Consider the following 21,390-nt stretch of genomic DNA (forward strand, 5'->3'; position numbering starts at 1 on the left):
GGACAGTGTGGGTCTCTGTGTGGAGACTCTTAGTGAGGGGACCTCCATTGCTGGCTGTTCTGCCCCTTTCAGCAAGAGAAGGGCACAGGGATTCTCTCTTTCTGGCTCCTTGCTGTTCTGTTGGTGTCCCTCTGTGTCATTTATCCCCACAGGTGTCTTCAGGGTCAGCTCCCCCGCCCTCAGCACTCACCTCTCGATGCCTCTGAGAGGACCAGGCAGCACCCAGGCTCAGAGTCTCTGCTTTATGGCTCCCTCTCGCCTGAGCACTGGAGGCCACTCTGTGCCCTTGGTTTCAGCCACTCCCTTAGGTCCTGGCAGAGCCCCCACTCCTGTACCCACCCTAAGGGATGGGGCCCAGAGGCAAGACCTGGCTCCAGGTAGAGACCTCAGCACAAGCAGGCCTGTGCATGCCGCCCTGCAGACCTGGACCTTGTCCTACATGTGGGGGTCCTTGTCCTACATGTGGGGGTCCTTGTCCTACATGTGGGGGTCCTTGTCCCACATGTGGGAATCCTCATCCCACATGTCGGCGTCCTTGTCCCACATGTGGGGCCCTAACAGGTATGGGGGCAGGGTGATTCCAGCTGTCAGCTGGACCAGAGGCCCCTCCTGGAGCTGGTCTCTCCACAGCCTTAGGGACTGTGACACAGAGCCTGAATCACTCTAAGAATTGCTCTTGTCTCCCTGTTTCCAGGGCTTCCATCATGGCTCAGACGGTGAAGAATCTGCCTACAATTCAGGAGCCCTGGGTTCGATATCTGGGTCAGGAAGATTCCTTGGAGAAGGGAATGGCTACCCACTCCAGTATTCTTGTCTGGAAAATTACATGGATAGAGGAGCATGGCAGGCTACAGTCCATGGGGTCTCAAAGAGGTGGACATGACTGAGTAACTAACACTTTCCTGTGTAGATGGGTCCTGGGGAAGAAAGCTGACCGCTCCCTTCTCCACAGGTCACTTCCCACCTGCTAGATAACACATCCTATCTGCTGGCTTGCTCCCCTTTGAGGCTCTGGGCTGAGCAAGGTTGATGATAGGTGAGACTTGCTACAACTTCAGCAGAGCCCTTGGGCCTGTAGAGCTCACCTGTCCTCTGGGAGCCTCCTTGGGCCACACGCATAGGTAGAGGTCCCAGGCCGCGAGTCTGTCCTGAGCTCCAGGTCCTGTGAAAGCTGATTAACTACACTGTGGAGAAGTGAAGATTCCATGCTCAGAGGCTCTTCTGCCTCTGGGAGCCTGGCCCTCTGTCAGGCACTCCAGGTGGCCTCCCTCTTTCTGGGCTCTGGGAGCTAGAGCAGAAGGGAGACTCTGGGGTGGGGCCACCAGAAGTCAATGGGCCCCTCACTTCTTTCCTATAGGCCTGTAGATGCTGGTGGGACACCAGGGGCTCCTTGGTCACTGCACCATCTATAGACACCTCTGCCCACTGCCTCCTTTCCCTGCATCTGAAATTAGGGGCACAGTGTCCCACTCTCAGACAGTGAGGTGACTGCACACAAAGACATGCCCCTACCCATTCCCTGGCAGAGGTGGGTACTGTGAGCAAGCTGTCCTCCTCTCCAGGGTGGAGGTGGACTGGCCTTTGGAGGCCTCCATGCTCCACACTGCACACCCTTAGAGCTGAGAGTGTGTGGTCCTCATCCTCGCCATTGCTCCAGCATATGAGAAACACAGAGGAAGGGTGATAGGCCTGGTCCATCTCCTTACAGCCCCATCCAGGAGAGGAGGGGCTTCCAGGACAGAGTCATCTAATCCCACCATGACACGGGGATGATCTCTCACCCTGGACTCCGCGTCAGCACTGCCCCAAATTCCCCTCCTTATTCTGACATGTGAATTGTCTCTGACACTTTCTCAGCCTGAGGGGAATTTCAGCTTCTGCAAACTCCTCCCCTACAGCCTCACAATTTCAACGTAGAGAAAGAAGTGGAAACGACAGAGCTAGATGCTGAGAAGATGGAGGTCTTTAGGTTTAGTTCACTGTGACATATCCTGAATGCTGTTCCTTGTTTCTGTAATGTTGGCATTACGGACACTGAGGTGCAGGGAGGGAATTAGGCTATGGCTGAGTATCCATGCTGGGGTTCACTTTCCTTCCATGGCCTCGTCCCATATGGAAGTCAAAGCAGGCACCTGGGAAGAGTGTACCCTGATCCATTTTCTTCCCGCCAGCAGGACACAGACAGAGCACCATTTCTCATGAGAAAAAACATTTATTTCAGGAAACTAAGTTTGTGGCAGGAAGAAGCTTTTAGCACACAGAGGATGTTCTAACGAGAGAACAATGTTTTCATATGCATGGTATGCTTTTTTTTTGGAGAAGAGTTTTCCTTTCAGGAAAGCTGTGACAAGCATGTTTTGATTGACCAGAAGAGGTGTGTTTCTGAAGAAAATATTGCCTTGGACAGTGGAAGGGATGGCCTGGGACCCTTGTCACTATTGATCCATGCTGGCACGCTCTGCCCAGAAGGGGACCTGACTCCCTGGGAGGAAAGGTCCACGTACAGTCCCTGGGACTGGTCCACTTACTCGTTGTAGGAGAGCTGTGGCCCATGGGGGTAGCACACTGTTTGTCCCCCATTTGTCCCCCCTGTTTTTCCATCACTCTCCTTTGCTCTTTGTTGGAGAGAAACTTATTGTAGCAGTAAGCTGGACCTATGGGCCCTCGAGTCCTCCTTTGTACCAATGAAACTCTGAAGCTGAGGTCCATGAAGCTCCATCTCCTCTAAGATCTGTCCAACAGCTGTCATGGGAGCCTGAGCCTCAGCAGTCTCGATGTCCATCATCAGACTCCTCTGGACTGTTCCCTGGCTCTGGGCAGTGTCTGCTGCAGGCTTGCCTTTTTGCAGGGACTATTCTGGTCTTTTGATTTATTGGGGAAAATCCACTGCAGAAAGTGCTTAATCCTGCCTCTGAAGTGGTTTTCTGAAGAAATGTGTCCCTTCTTCAGGATTATCTTGTGAGACTTGCTCTGTAGGGACTCTGCTGATTCCTTTTTCTGGGCAGGGTGGCTCATCCTGCAGGCCTGGTAGGACTTCCGTACTGCTAATCACTTTCTATGCTGTCCTAGTTTGGGATTCCGATTAGTCTCTCTCGCATCAGTGGAGATGAACTTCCTGTGCTGACTCTGGTGTTGGGGCTGCCTTCTCAGGGCCTCCTGCTGTCCCTGGCTGCTCCCTCCACTCGGTGTAACATCACATGTGTGGGAAATGGATGTGTCTCCACTGGACAAGGTCTCAAAACAGCGCAGAGATCCCTGAGAAGCCAAGGTGTTTGTGGCCATGATTATATACAAATGACAGTCTTTGAGAAGCCTCTCAGTGGGACAGTCCTGAAGGAGCAGGCAAGTGGCCTGGCCTTGAGCCTCTTTCTGCCAGTCTGTGAACCCTGGGAACTTAAGCTTTTGAAACTGTTCATCAAAGTATACATCTTCCTGATTTGTGGCAACAGACTTTGTGTTCGAGGAGGGATTTTTATGGGACCTTGGATACCATGATCTCCTCATATCTACATTAATTATTTGGTATTTGATTAATAGACCAGGTTCAAAAGTACCTTTCCAAGTAGTGTCTCTGCCCATTGCCTCTTGTTCTCTGGAAGATTGGGAATATTCATCGAGGTCCGTGACTCTCTCAAGTTTCTGGGGAGTCCCATCCTCCAGAGTCCTCCTGTGGCTCATTCATAAACACCGCTGGATTTGGACTGGGCTCCAGGCTGCCTTTGTCAGCCTCCACAATGGACTTATTGTGCCAAATTCTGTTCTATGTGGGGGCCTAAGACGGTGGCTTGTCTTCCTGTCTAGTCAGAGGGGCCTCTGAGGGCTTCTGGACATTTGTCAGTAGAGGTTCCTCCCAGAGCCCCCTGGGGTTTCCTCAGTCACACATTAGAGGGCAGGGAGGGGACTCTCCAGGGTGGGCACTGCCTACATTGTTTTCACTTTCTATCCTGGATGGGGATGAGAATGTTTTCACAAGCCCTCTGGTAACTGGGCTTTTGGGTGGTCCCCAGAGAGGCCTTCAAGGTGGACCTTGCAAGGAATATGCAGTGAGTACTTTTCAACTTCAAGCTAAATGTGATCTTGAGGACCTTGGGTAGTAGGACCTGTCTGTGCCTGATGCAAAACCTTGTCATATGCACTTCCAGCTCCTATTGAATATAAAGACTGAGGACAAGAGACTTCATGGGAAGTGTTCATGGAGGCTTCCTTATCCTGAGAGGAACCTGCATTTTCTGTATCTGTAGGAGCATTTGACTCTCCAAGAAGGTCTAAAAGTGGTTGACAGCAAGCCTTCAACAACAGACACTAACAGGGATCCGTCACTCAGGCATCTGCTGTCCCTTCCTGCTTATAAGGACCCCCAGGACTTCTGGATGCTTCCTGCCTGGGCTCAACTCTTTCTAACTCAGGCTTTGCACTTGGAACCTTTACTGGAGGGTTGGCTGAGATCATGTGCAGATCTTTTAGGATCCTCCCCATGCTCTGCTTTACATCCTGGCACAGGTGCTTCCCTTGTGGGATGCTTGCTGGGTACCAGGACCTCATCTTTTGTGCATCCAGATTGCTTTTGCCTAGACCTCCAGAGGGGCTTGAGGGCTCCTTCTTTTCCAGTGCCTGACAAGGCCTTAGGGAATCGCCCTAAGTCTGCACCACTTTCTGAGACTATTGGATTTTGCAGGGTAGGGCACTCTCTTGCTGCATGAACCTTTTGGAAAGATGGTACTCCAGTTTCTCCCAAACCTCAGGGCTGATCAAATCCCTAGGAGTTATGGAGACAGAGGTCTGGGCCTGAGAAGACCTGTTCCCCTGGGGAAGATTGGGGGTGACCTGGTTAAAGACTTGCTGAGATTTTTTTAACCAAAGAGGATAAAGTTTTCCCACTTTCTAGTTGCTTTTTAAAAAAAAAAAATGATATTCCAGGATTTGAATTGCATTGGGGATCAAAGATTATGGCTTATTTTGGATTATAGGGCAAGACTTCATAGTACCTAGTCTGCAGTTGATAGGAAGACGGTTGTATTGGGAAAGACAGTGTGAGATGGGCAGTTGCTGGGAGCCACGTTAGGCATTCTGACAAAATAGAGGCGTGGCCCTAAATCCCCTCCCTTTGTTCTGTAGGCACAGACCTGGAATGAAGGAGTCAGGCTTTGTGATTCTGACTTGTTTTTTCCTTTCCTCGGCTGAGTTGACTGAAGGGAATATTAAGGTGCTTGTTGTTTTTTGAGAGGAGCATGAGAAGGCACAAAGCCTTCTGCAGCTGTGCTCAAAGAATAATTCATAAAGTTAATCACTGACATTTGTTCAAGGACTTTTACAAAAGAGTGTTCCAGGGTGAGCACAGAGGCCGCAGCTTGAGACCACGGAGGGATTCCTATCTGAAGCCCATTTGTGAGAAAAGTGTTTATGGCAAAGGAGTTTACTGAATTTAGGGCTTAGGAATAATTAAAATAGTTTAAAGCTAAAGATTTATGGATTGCTATAATGTTACAATATTTTACTATATCTTATAGAGATTAGGGACTTTAGAGATATTATTAGCTAGAAGCCCTTTCTTAGAAATAGTGAGCTTAGGATACTAGGGGCAAACAGGACTTAGAAAGATAAGAATTAAACTGAGGGATGTGGTATGCAGCCGAGACAATAGCATGAGTTACAGTGTATTCACAAGGACACATGAGAAAAAGTAGATAAGAGAATCGCTGAGGAAGGAACTCCTTTTGAGAGGCAACAATGATTTTTGGAGAAAAATAAATCTGGGTCTCTGGGAACTAAAAATATCAAACCTCTGACCTAACGCTTTTGTAAAAGTATAAAAGAGAATCATAAGCTTGAAATAAACAGGCAGTCCAAAGAAAAACTAAGAGTCTGCCTCAGTTTCCCTCCCCAACACCGCTCACCCCTTCAGGCTGAATCCCTGGCTGCTGGAGCTGGACTCCAGCAGGCAGTGATCTCTAACTGAACCCAAAGTGGTCCTTAATCTTGGGGCATGGTTAGCGTCAAGAGTTGGAGTTGGGCCTGGATTGTCATATGAGCCCCAAATTGTGGTTGAGAGTGAGGCTTAGTTAGAGTCAAGAGTTGTAGTTGGGCCTGGCTCTCTATGTGAGCCCTAAGTTGTGGCTGTGAGTGAGGCTTGGTTGGAGTCAAGGATAGGAGTTGGCCTGAGTCTTTATGTCAGCCCAAGTTTGTGTCTGTGAGTGAGATATGGTTGGAGTCAAGGGTTGGGGTTGGACCTGGGTTTCCATGTGAGCCCAAGGTTGTGGTTGAGACTAAAGTTTTATTGAAGTCAAGGACTGGGTCAGGTCTGGGTCCCCATGTGTGCCTGAGGTGGTGGTTGATAGTGAGGCATGGTTGGAGTCAAGGGTTGGAGTTGGGCCTGGGTCTCCATGTAAGCCTGAGGTAGTGGTCAGTGAAAGTGAGCTGTGGTTGGTGTCAAGGGTTGTGGTTGAGCATGTGTCCACATGAGCTGGAGGTGGTGGTTGAAAGTGAGTCATGGTTGGAGTCTAGTGTTTTGATTGGACCTGAGTCTCCACTTGAACCTGAGGTGGTGATTGACACTGGGGCATGGTTGGAGTCAAGAGTTGTGGTCTAGCCTGAGTCTTCATGTCAGCCCAAAGGTGGTGATTGAATCTGGGGCATGTTAGAGTTATGGGTAGGGGTCTGGCCTGGGTCTCCATGTGACCCAGAGGTGGTAGTTGCAACTGGGACATAGTTGGAGTCAAGGACTGAGGCTGAGCCTGGGAGACAGCATGGGTAAGGGTTGGACCTATGACAGCTGTGAAGTTAATTTAGCTTGAATTTGGAATTGTTCAGCCTTAGAGCATTCATTGAATAAGATAGGGTGTTACTCTAGAGGAGACCCAGGTACTGTGTCAGTAGCCGCCAGAGACTCACTCTGTGGAAAGGGGAGACCCCAGAAGAGCTGCCTGCATGTCTTCTGTAGATGATCCCACAGGGTGTCAGGATATCAGGTCTTTTCGGGACCAAGTAGCTGTTCTGGTTTGTCTTTTATGTTCCAGAAGTGTCGGTGACCCAAGGTGTCCTGCTTGTAACTCAGTGACTTAATTCTCATCCCCAATGAAGTCAGATGGTAGCCTGCCTCCTCCTCCTTTTACTTCTCCTTCCAAATCTTCAGTTCCACTCTCTTGGTAATTCATATCTCCAGCAGCTTCTGGACATACAGGTTGACAAGAGAAGCTTCCAGCCTCTACCTGTCTGTTTCTGGGGTGTCCTAACAACAAGGCCTCTGGTGGGTGGCAGTGAAGGTGTTCTTTCTGGGACTCCAAGTGTGTCAAGGTGGAGAAGCTCCATGCTTTGGCAGCCCCCTACCAACAAGACAGGTTTGAAAGAGGACAGCTTGAATGGACAAGCCCCGAGACAAGCTTGAATGGACAACTCCAAGGGGAGGATGGGGATGACCTCTGTGGGATGGTGCCTAGTGGGAGTGCCATGGAGTTACCCTAAGTGAGACTCAGCATGGAGCCTAATGGTGGTGAAGTGGAGGAGGGTGTCAGAGGTGGAGGACAGGTCCCTTCATCAAGGTGACATGGTAGAGAAGGGGAGACAGCAAGTGGCCTTGGTGAAAGACTGTCCAGGGGAAGGAAAGGCTCTGGTGTTGAGAGGCACTCAAGGATGAATTTGAGTGAGTGGAAATGAAGGAGGGAAGTGAGCCTGGAGAAAAGGTGGAGGCTCGAGGTAGAGGCTGTTTGGGCCGAGGAGACATGGTGGGACCAGGCTCTTCCCTCCACAGCTGTTGGGCTCCAGTAGGTATTGCTTTGCACGCCTCCCCAGGAGCATCTTGAGAGGAGACCTGATGAAAGCCACCCTTGTCAGGGAACCTTTCCAGGTGTCTGCAGGAGACTTAAGGAGCAAGCTGCAGCCAGGATCTACCGGGCCAGGAGAGATGGGCAGGCTGGCCGGGGTGGGCATCTACAGCCCACAGCCCTGCACGTCCCCCCCATACTGACTTTATAATGCTCCTGCTGTACCTCACCCCTGGATTTTAGCCATAACCCACCCCCAGGACGCCCCCTCCCAGCTCAACCCTAAGCTACCTGCAGCCCTGGGGTTACACCATAGGCTCTGGGAAGAAGAACCACCAAGGGGAGAGAGGAAGATTGTCTGCCTTTGCAGAAGTGATAGGTCCCAGACCTCTTCCAGTGCTTCCAGGCAACCTCTGCAAGCTGGAAATCAGCAGAATGGGTCATGGTGAGGAAGCCAGGGCCTAGGGGTATTATAGGAGGCTGATTGCTGTGTCTCTTTAAGGGGACAAAACTGGGAGATTGGATCAAAGTACTAGGGCCCAAGGCCACATGATCCCTGACAGTGATGGTGAAGCTTATGATAGGGTTTACATTAACAAAGTGCTTTCATATCCACTACCCCTTGACGCCCCCACCAACCCCTCTGTGGGGAAGAATAGACAGCAGTCACCGCATAAACGAATATGAGAGAAGTTAAACGATGTGCAAAACTAATTATCCTCCAGTTAAAATAAATTAATTAAAACAAAAAATGTGTCCACAGTTGGACCTGGAGTTCCACCTCTCAATCCAGGTGCTATTGGCTCAGTGCAGCTCATGGGCACCTGCTGGGCCACACCTTTTGCCAGGCCCCTCACAGCTTCATTCACTACATGGAATCTGGGTAGTATCTGGGTTCTGCTCTTCTTCCAGGAGCTTCCCTGAGATTTCTGTTTCCCAAGGGACGGGCCCTGCCACTGGCCTCTCCTGAGCCAGTGGTCCTGAGCCCTCAGGGCTGGAGAAATGGTGCTAACACCAGGGACACATGTAGCTGAATGGCAGAACGTGCCTTTCAAAGCTCCATTTTTCTCCCTACTCCTACCTCTCCCCTTTGGCTCCACTTGATGCTGAGATCCACCCACACATGTGAGGGCTTGAGACCCAATTTTCAGGCTCCCCTCTAAAGACTAGCATCAGACGCTCAGTGTCCATACATAATATGATTTTCTGCATTTCACTAGCAGAACTCTGTGGTTTTTCTTTCTTTTCATGCATTTTTAAGGTGGATAAAAATATTTTCTGTTTTCCTTTTTTGAAGAACATAAGGATTTTGAAGTGAGATTCACCTGGATATTTTACCATTGTTCCTCTGCTCAAAAAATGCACACATTCTCAGAACAATGGGTGAATCTGAGCTCTGTCAGGTGGGTCTGTTTTCCAAGTCCAGGGCCCCACTCCAAAACGCTCAAGACTTCAGCACTGTCCTCAGATCAGTCCTCGTCCAAGATACCTTTTCATGGCTGGTGAAGCAGTTCTCACATGCCCGTGCTGTGTTTGAGATTGAACTCAGTATCCAGCCCTCAGGCCCTGGTCACTGTGTTTGGGACATACCCTGGAGCCCTCAAACAGACTTGGACAACCGATATCTGAGGTCTTGGAGAGAAATGTTCACTCTGCCCTCTGCCCAGCCTGGTTGTCCCCAGAGGGTGATGCTTTATTCTTTCACGGGAATAGATGTCTTATTCGTTCCCTTCTCAGGGATCTCTCTAGAGGATTCAGAAAAGTAGAAATAATAATAGAAAAGAAGAGAGGATCTCGTACTTGTGGGTCTCCACCAAGGTTTCCTTACCTTCCTGATGTTTCCACATTTCCCAGGAGGAGGAAAGGATGGGTTATTCTCAAGGTAGGGAAGAAACAGGGAAAATAATTCTAGTCCACACAGAAAGGCGAGAATGGTATCAATCGCCCAGGAAATGGAACTGAAGTGCAGCCAAATATCAAAAGTGCTTTTCAGAGAAAAGAGAGGATTCTCCGTTGCCCTGCCCTTAGGCAACTGCGAACAGGGTATGTACTTGGGAACTAAAGTACTACACCAACATCTTAGAGCTGTGGTCTGGTCACATTTGACTCCTGAGGGTGAGGAGGGAGTAATAGAAGAGGAAGCTGAAACATGGCCCCTCCCCAGCCACTCAGCCCTGCGGCTCTATTCACCTCCCTTCTCTGAGCCTCCCATCCTGCCTTCTCATCCTGTTAGGCAGAGACATTAGTCAGGTTTCAGTTCATTCCACCTGGAACTCACAATACTTGCACTTACTATGGTTTATGTCAGCAGAAGGATACAGATTAAAACCAGCAAAAGAATATAGATCAGAACTAGCCAAAAAGAAAAAAAAAGGTGCAGGGAGCTGTATGCAATCTTCCAGTTGTCTGGCCTAATGGGGCTCTACAGACAGTGCTTAGTTGTTTGTTTGTTTGTTTGTTTGTTTTTTCAGACAGTGCTTAGTTCTCTCAGCAAACAGTGCGACAGCATGTGAAGAGTAGTGTTGACCGTCATCAAGCCTTGAATTTCCAGGGTTTTTACTGGGGGGTGGGAACAGTGGCTGACTTTATTTTGGGGGGCTCCAAAATCACTGCAGATGCTGATTGCAGCCATGAAATTAAAAGACACTTACTCCTTGGAAGGAAAGTTATGACCAGCCTAGACAGCATTTTAAAAGGCAGAGACATTGCTTTGTCAACAAAGGTCCGTCTGGTCAAGGCTATGGTTTTTACAGTGGTTTTTCCACATGTATGGATGTGAGAGGTGGACTGTGAAGAAAGCTGAGTGCCGAAGAATTGATGCTTTTGAACTATGGTGTTGGAGAAGACTCCCGAGAGTCCCTTGGACTGCAAGGAGATCCAACCAGTCCATTTGAAGGAGATCAGTCCTGGGTGTTCGTTGGAAGGACTGATGCTAAAGCTGAAACTCCAATACTTTGGCCACCTCATGAGAAGAGTTGACTCATTGGAAAAGACCCTGATGCTGGGAGGGATTGGGGGCAGGAGGAGAAGGGGACAGCAGAGGATGAGATGGCTGGATGGCATCACCAACTCGATGGACATGAGTTTGAGTGAACTCCAGGAATTGGTGATGGACGGGGAGGCCTGGCGTGCTGTGATTCATGGGGTCGCAAAGAGTCAGACACGACTGAGCGACTGAACTGAACTGAACTGAGGTCACATAGGGATGAAGAGCCCATATACTTGACCTTAGCTACTTAGTCATTAGTACCCCCTCCCTGAGATCAGACTGATACAGCCTTGCCAGGCCTCCATGTCAACTTAAAACAGGAAGGGCAGCAGTGAGGAGATACCCCTCGTCCAAGGTAAGGAGCAACAGCTGCACTTTGCTGGAGCAGCCATGAAGAGATACCACACACCTAAGGTAAGAGAAACCCAAGTAAGATGGTAGGTGTTGCAAGAGGGCATCAGAGGGCAGACACACTGAAAACATACTCACAGAAAACTAGTCAATCTAATCACACTAGGACCACAGCCTTGTCTAACTCAATGAAACTAAGGCATGCCCGCGGGGCAACCCAAGACGGGTGGGTCATGGTGGAGAGATCTGACAGAATGTGGTCCACTGGAGAAGGGAATGGCAAGCCACTTCAGTATTCTTGCCTTGAGAATCCCATGAACAGTATGAAAGGGCAAAATGATAGGATACCGAAAGAGGAACTCCCCAGGTCAGTAGGTGCCCAGTATGCTACTGGAGATCAGTGGAGAAATAATCCAGAAAGAATGAAGGGATGGAGCCAAAACAAAAACAATACCCAGCTGTGGATGTGACTGGTGATAGAAGCAAGGTCCAATGCTATAAAGAGCAATATTGCATAGGAACCTGGAATGTCAGGTCCATGAATCAAGGCAAATTGGAAGTGGTCAAACAAGAGATGGCAAGGGTGAACATCGACATTCTAGGAATCAGCGAAGTAAAATGGACTGGAATGGGTGAATTTAACTCAGATGACCATTATATCTACTACTGTGGGCAGGAATCCCTCAGAAGAAATGGAGTAGCCATCATGGTCAACAAAAGAGTCCGAAATGCAGTACTTGGATGCCATCTCAAAAACGACAGAATGATCTCTGTTCATTTCCAAGGCAAACCATTCAATATCATGGTAATCCAAGTCTATGCCCCAACCAGTAATGCTGAAGAAGCTGAAGTTGAACGGTTCTATGAAGACCTACAAGGCCTTTTAGAACTAACATCCAAAAAAGATGTGGACTGGAATGCAAAAGTAGGAAGTCAAGAAACACCTGGAATAACAGGAAAATTTGGCTTGGAATGCGGAATGAAGCAGGGCAAAGACTAATAGAGTTTTGCCAAGAAAATGCACTGGTCATAGCAAACACCCTCTTCCAACAACACAAGAGAAGACTCTACACATGGACATCACCAGATGGTCAACACCAAAATCAGATTGATTATATTCTTTGCAGCCAAAGATGGAGAAGCTCTATACAGTCAACAAAAAAAAAAGACTAGGAGCTGACTGTGGCTCACATCACGAACTCCTTATTGCCAAATTCAGACTGAAATTGAAGAGAGTAGGGAAAACCACTCGACCATTCAGGTATGACCTAAATCAAATCCCTTATGATTATACAGTGGAAGCGAGAAATAGCTTTAAGGGCCTAGATCTGATAGATAGAGTGCCTGATGAACTATGGAATGAGGTTCATGACATTGTACAGGAGACAGGGATCAAGACCATCCCCATGGAAAAGAAATGCAAAAAAGCAAAATGGCTCTCTGGGGAGGCCTTACAAATAGCTGTGAAAAGAAGAGGAGCGAAAAGCCAAGGAGAAAAGGAAAGATATAAGCATCTGAATGCAGAGTTCCAGAGAATAGGAGAAGAGATAAGAAAGCCTTCTTCAGCGATCAATGCAAAGAAATAGAGGAAAACAACAGAATGAGAAAGACTAGGGATCTCTTCAAGAAAATTAGAGATACCAAGGGAATATTTCATGCAAAGATGGGCTCGATAAAGGACAGAAATGGTATGGACCTAACAGAAGCAGAAGATATTAAGAAGAGGTGGCAAGAATACACAGAAGAACTGTACAAAACAGATCTTCACGACCCAGATAATCACGATGGTGTGATCAGTTATCTACAGCCAGACATCCTGGAATGTGAAGTCAAGTGTGCATCACGTGAACAAAGCATCACTACGAACAAAGCTAGTGGAGGTGATGGAACTCCAGTTGAGCTATTTCAAATCCTGAAAGATGATGCTATGAAAGTGCTGCACCCAATATGCCAGCAAATTTGGAAAACTCAGCAGTGGCCACAGGACTGGAAAAGGTCAGTTTTCATTCCAATCCCAAAGAAAGGCAATGCTCAAACTACCGCACAATTGCACTCATCTCACATGCTAGTAAAGGAATGCTCAAAATTCTCCAAGCCAGGCTTCAGCAATATGTGAACTGTGAACTTCCTGATGTTCAACCTGGTTTTAGAAAAGGGAGAGGAACCAGAGATCAAATTGCCAACATCTGCTGGATCATGGAAAAAGCAAGAGAGTTCCAGAAAAACATCTATTTCTGCTTTATTGACTATGCCAAAGCCTTTGACTGTGTGGATCAAAATAAACTGTGGAAAATTCTGAAAGAGATGGGAATACCAGACCACCTGACCTGCCTCTTCAGAAATCTGTATACAGGTCAGGAAGCAACAGTTAGAACTGGACATGGAACAACAGATTGTTTCCAAATAGGAAAAGGAGTACGTCAAGGCTGTATATTGTCACCCTGCTTATTTAACTTATATGCAGAGTACATCATGAGAAATGCTGGGCTGGAAGAAGTACAAGCTGGAATCAAGATTGCCAGGAGAAATATCAGTAACCTCAGATATGCAGATGACACCACCCTTATGGCAGAAAGTGAAGAAGAACTAAAAAGCCTCTTGATGAAAGTGAAAGAGGAGAGTGGAGAAGTTGGCTTAAAGCTCAACATTCAGAAAACCAAGATCATGGCATCCGGTCCTATCACTTCATGGGAAATAGATGGGGAAACAGTGGAAACAGTGTCAGACTTTAATTTTGGGGGCTCCAAAGTCACTGCAGATGGTGACTGCAGCCATGAAATTAAAAGACGCTTACTCCTTGAAAGGAAAGTAATGACCAACCTAGATAGCATATTCAAAAGCAGAGACATTACTTTGCCGACTAAGGTCCATCTAGTCAAGGCTATTGTTTTTCCTGTGGTCATGTATGGATGTGAAAGTTGGACTGTGAAGAAAGCTGAGCACTGAAGAATTAATGTTTTTGAACTGTGGTGTTGGAGAAGACTCTTGAGAGTCCCTTGGACTGCAAGGAGATCCAACCAGTCCATTCTGAAGGAGATCAGCCCTGGGATTTCTTTGAAAGGAATGATGCTAAAGCTGAAACTCCATTGCTTTGGCCACCTCATGCGAAGAGTTGACTCGTTGGGAAGACTCTGATGCTGGAAGGAATTGTGGGCAGGAGAAGAAGGGGACGACAGAGGATGAGATGCCTGGATGACATCACTGACTCGATGGACGTGAGTCTGAGTGAACTCCAGGAGTTGGTGATGGACAGAGAGGCCTGGCGTGCTGCAATTCATGGGGTCGCAAAGAGTCGGACACGACTGAGTGACTGAACTGAACTGAACTGAACACTGTTAATCACATCATTTCCATAAACAACTTGGCAAGACCAAGGTCTCATTTATACAAATATGATCTTATCAAGCAAGCTATTCCCAGGACTCAAAAATTATCTTCATGGATCAAAAGGTCAGTGGTCACTCTGGAATGTGAAGGGCTTGAGGGACCTCAAGCTGATTGAGTTAACACTTTGCTGCAACTTATGAAAGATGCTGGCAACTTATGAAAAATTTACCCTGAAGGCTTAACTATTTCAATTTGCTTTATAATTTGTGGCCTTGTAAATTTCAAATCATTTTTTATCTAATTTTTAATTCCCTGTATTTGAATATAGTAAAGATTAACTGATTTTTTTAAAAAAATTAGTATCATAAGAGTAAAAATACCTGTGATTAACCAAAGTTAGAACTCCAGATTTTTAAAAGTATTGATGAGGCTCGAGCAGTTATATAAAGGGAATCAGGAATTCTCTTGAGTTTTAGGTGGAATGAATCAACACTTGACTAATGTCTCTATATAACAGATGATAAGGTAGAACGATGAAAGTTAAAGAGGAGAGTGAAAAAGTTAGCTTAAAGCTCAACATTCAGAAAACTAAGATCATGGCATCTGGTCCCATCACTTCATGGCAAATAGATGGGGAAACAGGGTCAGACTTTATTTTGGGGGGCTCCAAAATCACCACAGATGATGATTGCATCCATGAAATTAAAAGATGCTTACTCCTTGGAAGGAAAATTATGACCAACCTAGATAGCATATTCCAAACCAGAGACATTACTTTTCCAACAAAGGTCCATCTAGTCAAGGCTATGGTTTCTCCAATAGTCATGTATGGATGTGAGAGTTGGACTGTGAAGAAAGCTGAGCACTGAAGAATTGATGCTTTTGAAATATGGTGTTGGAGAAGACTCTTGAGAATCCCTTGGACTGCAGGGTGATCCATCCAGTCCATTCTAAAGGAGATCAGCCCTGGGTGCTGTTTGGAAGGACTGATGCTAACACTGACACTCCAATACTCTAGCCACCTTGTGCGAAGAGGTGAATCATTGGAAAAGACTCTGATGCTGGGAGGGATTGGGGGCAGAAGGAGAAGGGGACGACAGAGGATGAGATGGCTGGATGGCATCACTGACTCGATGGACGTGAGTTTGAGTGAACTCTGGGAGTTGGTGATGGACAGGGAGGCCTGGCGTGCTGCGATTCATGGGGTTGCAAAGAGTCGGACACAACTGATCGACTGAACTGAACTGAACCGAACTGAAGGTAGGATGGGAAGGCTCAGAGGAAGGGAGATGCAAGAAGCTGAGGGGCTGGATGGTTCAGAGGGGCTGCAGTCCAGACTCCTCCTCTGCTACTCCCTCTTACGCCCAAGAGCCCTTTGTGGCCAGACCAGAGCTCTATGTGGTGGGCGGAGTACTTTAGTCCCCAAGTCACATCCTGTGCTCAGTGGCCTTAGGGCAGCAGTGTGATGTAGACAATGGAGAATCCTCTCTTTTCTCTGAAAAGCACTTTTGATATTTGGCTGAACTCCAGTTTCACTGCCTGGGCAGTCATTACCTTAATCACCTTTCTGTGTGGAGTGGGGCTCTTTTTCCTGATTCTTCCCTACCTCAAGAATAATTCATCTTTACCGCGTCCTAATGAGAGGGTAACAAGCAGGAAGGCCAGGGGTCTCCAAACGGAAGAAATAGGCTGCAAGTGTCAGACATTTTTATCTCTCTTAAGCAGCAAGATGTTTCTTTGCTAGCGATATTTTCTTCCTTCTCTATGGAAATTTAAAAGGCGGGTTTTCTTAAAATACTGTGTTGCCATAATGACACCTGGTTTCACCTGAAGTTAGCTATTCTCAAACCTTGAGATAACCAATGCATTTCTCTTGTGGAAGTGTTTGTCTTAAGCTATGCCAATGTACTATACATTTACCCCAAACTCTGTCTTCAAGTCAGTTCCGCTTTTTGGCTCAGAACCTACTTGACAATACTCAGATACTGTTTCCCTAATCTATGTAAACAAAACTATTTGTATGGTGATCTGTCCTTCTACAAGACTCAAGTTAATCATTTTATGGCCCAGGATGAACCATTTGGTGCCAAGATTATCCCCCAATGCATCTTATGGGTGAGGGGCCTGGTGCCATTCTGAGTTTTAAGACATTCCTTTATTTCATTAACAGATTGCAAGTAACTATATAACATCCAGCTGAAGACTAGCAGGGGGGTACTCTTTCTGCCCCCTTCTGATGCCTATGTCAAAAGCTTTCTCCATCTCCTTTATACTTTAATAAAACTTTATTACACAAAGCTCTGAGCGATCAAGCCTCGTCTCTGGCCCCAAATTGAATTCTTCTGAGGCCAAGAATCCTGGCTGGCTTTTCATTCAGCAACAACCTTTCATCTTGAGGGATCATCCGGGATCCTTCAGGACAAGGTAAGGAGGCTTGGAGCTCTAGTTCTTTGTTCTCTTAGCGAACACATTGTCTGCTGTGCTTTACTAAACCTACGGTGTGCTTGTGTGAATGAATGACATGCCCTGTGTGAATGAAGCAAGTGAGGAGCCCTGCTCTGCTGTTCTACAGTGATCTCATCTGGCTTATGGCAGAAACCTGTCGGGGGTTTATACCAACCTGCCAATGCCGAGAAGCACCCAGTGTCTCCTTTGGGAACCAACCAGTAATTGGCTAAGCATGTGGACCGAACTCTCCTTTCTCAGTCAAACTTTTTGGTCTCTTTAACCATTTCATAACTCCTTGGGAATTAGAAGTACTAATCTAATCTATCGGATCATAGACTTTCAAGGGACTTGTGATCTATGCTGTTATTGTGTACTGTTACTTAGGTCCCAAACTTGAATTGGCGGTCAGGAAAGTGCCAGCCTTACTAGGAATTGAAAGTTCGGAAGCTAGATGGAGCTCTAGCTCTAAGAACATCTCTGAGGTTAAAGGTGACTCAGATTGGGACCGGAATGGGTTTTTTTTCTCCTTTGGTAACGCTGGCTCTTAGTGGACCAGAGGAGGCTCTTATACTGGTGTGGTGATGCTTGGAAGGAACATCTCAGTTTTATGTTCGTATCGGTCTTATTGTGGTCTGGAATATACTCAGGGCCATGCAGAGGCACTCAGGTGACGAATGTTTAGTCCAGCAGTCTTAGTTTGGGAGGCATTCCGGAAGGTTACTCTGATTGCACCCCAGGTGGCATCAGAGGCAAGCAAGGTTAACGGTGAAGAGCTGGACGTCAGGTAGGGATGCTATCAGGTCTACCCCTGGTACATCCCCACGCTGTCTCAGTGGTAGAACCGGCAGGGACGAGTACGGTGCCTGCATCGCTAAGGGACAGACTAAGTCTGACCAGGAAGGAAAAGCTTTTGGTGTAAAGTCTGTCTACACCCCCTCCTAGAGCAGTGAGGGATGCCTCCGGTAGAAAGATGGCGCTGGTTGCTTTTTTCCTCTCTTACAGATGGGAGCTAACAATTCCAGCCTCACTCCATTGAACTGTATCCCGAAAAACTGGGATAGATTTGATCCCCAGGGCTTAAAGAAGACACACCTGGACTTCCTATGCGATACTGCATGTCCACGGTATCCAATGGAGGACGGCGAACGGTGGCTGGTTGGAGGGTCTCTTAAGTATAATACTGTTTTACAATTAGACCGGTTCTGTAAAGAACAAGGGAAATGGATAGAAGTAGCATATGTGTTGCCCTTTTTCTCTCTGTGAAATACGCCAGACTTATGTCCTAAGGGTATAGATTTGGGAGTGAAACCTTCAACTCCCTCCTGTCCTCCTACTTTGCCCCTGTAACTGGGGCTCCAAGCTGAGCAAACTGAAAGCCAGAGGAACCCCCCACCCCCAAGAAGGGTTGCCTTTGTCTCAGTGGAAACCCAAACTGAGATTCAAACTGCCTTGGTCTCAGTGGGAATATAAACAGATTCAAACTGCCCACATGGAGGTCCAAACAACTCCTGTCTCAGTACGACCTCAGACTACTCTGGTTTCAGCAGAAACTCAGACCATCGAAGTAAAAGATGAGATGAAGGACAGTAGACAAAGAGATAAAGAAAAACAGGTTGCTCCAGTCTATCCCTGGGATCATATGTGCAGAGCAGCCAGAGAGACTGAGGAACAGCCACACAAGCTGTTGCCTCTTCATGAAACACCCACCGGGAGAAATAATCAGTCTATGAGAGTTAATAAGCCTTTTTCTTATCAAGAAATACAAAGAATCAAGGAGGATCTGGGAGACTATTCAGTGGACCCAGAAAAATATATTAGAGCTTTTAAAGGCGTTACTCTGCTCTATGATGTTACTTGGAAGGATGTGATGTATATCTTGGGACAAACACTGACTCCCAACTCAAAGACTCGTGTTCTGGGGAAAGCGGTTGCTTATAGGGATGAATGGCTTCGTAATGAATCAGTAGAGGAGAGGCAGGATGAGATAGCGGCCCTCCCCACTGGGAATCAGGCAGTCCCAACTACAGAACCAGACTGGGACTACAACACAGCTAAAGGAAGACGGGATCAGAGCCATTTTGTCAGATATATTCCTGAAGGACTCAGGCAGGTGCATTCTACGCCTTTAAACTATGGCAAACTGGCAGACATAGAACAGGAGGAGAAGGAAGCTCCTGGTAAATTCCTAGATAGACTAAAAGAAGCCTTTCGCAGATTCACTGAAATTGATCCCAAAAGTGAAGAGGGAAAAGTTATCTTAAAAGATAGATTTCTCACTCAGTCGGCTCCAGATATCCGCTGTAAGCTATTAAAATGGGCGTATGGACCAAATCAGTCTTCAGATATTCTGTTACAACTGGCTCAGACAGTCTGTTATGGTAGGGAATATGAAGAAAAGAAAGGCAGAAAAAGATAAAGAAAAAGGTGGAAGCCTTCGCAATGGCTATGAAAAACGTTCCTAAACAGCCTAAGAAAAATGCCCAGAGGGACCCAAGTGAAAAGGGATGGGCTTGCTATTACTGTGGAAAGGAGGGGCACCTCAAGCGGGATTGCCCTCAGGCATCTAAGCCGCCCCTGGCTCCACATCTGGTCTGCAAAGAACCACACTGGAAGAGAGACTGCCCCCAGAGGCGTAGGTCTCCGGGGTCGGACTCTCAGGACAATCAGGACTAAAGGTGCCCGGGGGTCCCCACACAAGCTCCCGTCCTAATTACACCTGAGGAACCCCAGGTATTAATAATTGTGGGGGGCCAATCCATTGATTTCCTTTTAGATACTGGGGCAACATACTGTGTGCTTACTGAAGCCCCTGGCCCACTTTCTTCCTGATCCGCCTCCATAATGGGACTGTCTGGATGAGCCAAAAGGTTTTATTTCAGTTATTCTTTATCTTGGAACTGGGATTCTGTGCTATTTTCACATGAGTTTCTGATCGTGCCAGAATCTCCTCACCCCTTTTGGAGAGGGATATATTGAACAAGGTCCATGCCTCTGTTTTCATACGTATGGAGCCCTCACTTTCTCTCCTTTTAGTTGAACAAAATGTAAATCCTAGAGTATGGGCTGATAAAAACTCCGTGGGTCGAACACAAAATGGTATTCCTATAGTTGTCAAGCTCAAAGACCCACACGTATTTCCACATAAAAAATAGTATCCACTAAAACCTGAGGTTAAAAAAGGGTTAAAACCCATCGTTAAAAATTTAAAGGAGCAGGGACTATTAATTCCCTGTAACACTCCATACAATACTCCTATTTTAGATATAAAAAGTCAAATGTTAAATAGAGACTGGTTCAAGACTTACAAATAATAAATGAGGCTGTAGTTTCTTTACACCCCGTGGTGCCTAATCCTTATGTTGCAGGAAGGCAAACCCCTTCCAGGGCCCGAAACTGGGCTCTTGTCTAACATTTGGAAATGAATTGTCCGAGGAGACACACGTGCTGACAAAGCAAGAGATTTTATTGGGAAAGGGCACCCGGGTGGAGAGCAGTAGGGTAAGGGATCCCAGGAGAACTGCTCTGCCGCGTGGGTCGCAGTCTCGGGTTTTATGGTGATGGGATTAGTTTGTGGGTGGTCTTTGGCCAATCATTCTAATTCAGAGTCTTTCCTGGTGGCGCACACATCGCTCAGCCAAGATGGATGCTAGCGAGAGGGATTCTGGGAAGTGGACAGACACGCGGTGTCTCCTTTCAACCTTTCCCGTTCCCTGGTGGCTCAGAGGTTAAAGCGTCTGCCTCCAGTGCAGGAGACCTGGGTTCGATCCCTGGGTCAGGAAGATCCCCTGGAGAAGGAAATGGCAACCCACTCCAGTATTCTTGCCTGGAGAATCCCATGGACTGCGGAGCCTGTTGGGCTATAGTCCACAGGGTCGCAAAGAGTCAGACACAACTGGCGACTTCACTTTCACTTTCCGTTTGGTGGTGGCTTATTAGTTCCGTATTCCTTATCAGGATCTCCTGTCATAAAACAACTCATGCAAATGGTTACTATGGTGCCTGGCCAGGGTGGGCGGTTTCAATCAGTGTGCTCTTCTTAACAACTCCCCCCTGAGAGACTTCACACTCACGATACTTCTTGGGAATTGGGGCGGAGGTCTCTTTCTTCTGTAACTTCTTCCTGCTGTGCATGGGCGTAGGCCTGCCTAGCAGAGCAGAAGTCTCTCTCAACCAGATCTAAGTCAAGGTATTTTTTGGCCTGAAACCAGCATTCACCCTTATAATAATAGCAATTTAGTTTGAAACTGCTGGTCCCTCTCAGAGATGAAATAGACAGGGGCCAAACAGGAGAAGTAACAGGATGGTCATCTCTGGCCCCCAGAAACAGATGGCAACATTTGGGGTGAGGGTTGCAGGGTTTGTGACCCTTTTTGATTGATTGGTGGTGAGGCAACAGAGCTGTGCTCCAAGAATCTTGTCTTCAGTCTGAAGTTACCATCCTCCACCTGGGTGGGGGCTCCAGTTCTGTAGAAAAACTCAAAGACATTGTTATGCATATTTCTTTGAGTAGAAACCAGG

The 21,390-nt window shown here is 47.2% G+C and overlaps 1 protein-coding gene across 1 annotated transcript in view; it reads right to left on the bottom strand.

The window, feature by feature from the left end:
* Positions 1 to 477: 477 nt before the first annotated feature.
* LOC128066257 (putative serine protease 47) overlaps positions 478 to 21,390 on the bottom strand; it is an 81,726-nt gene continuing 60,813 nt past the window's right edge. Inside the window, 1 exon segment of the mRNA XM_052659357.1 lies at positions 478 to 554. Coding sequence (XP_052515317.1) covers positions 478 to 554 — 77 coding nt within the window.

This window comes from Budorcas taxicolor, chromosome 20 (genome assembly GCF_023091745.1).
Source record: "Budorcas taxicolor isolate Tak-1 chromosome 20, Takin1.1, whole genome shotgun sequence".
Lineage (NCBI taxonomy): Eukaryota > Metazoa > Chordata > Mammalia > Artiodactyla > Bovidae > Budorcas > Budorcas taxicolor.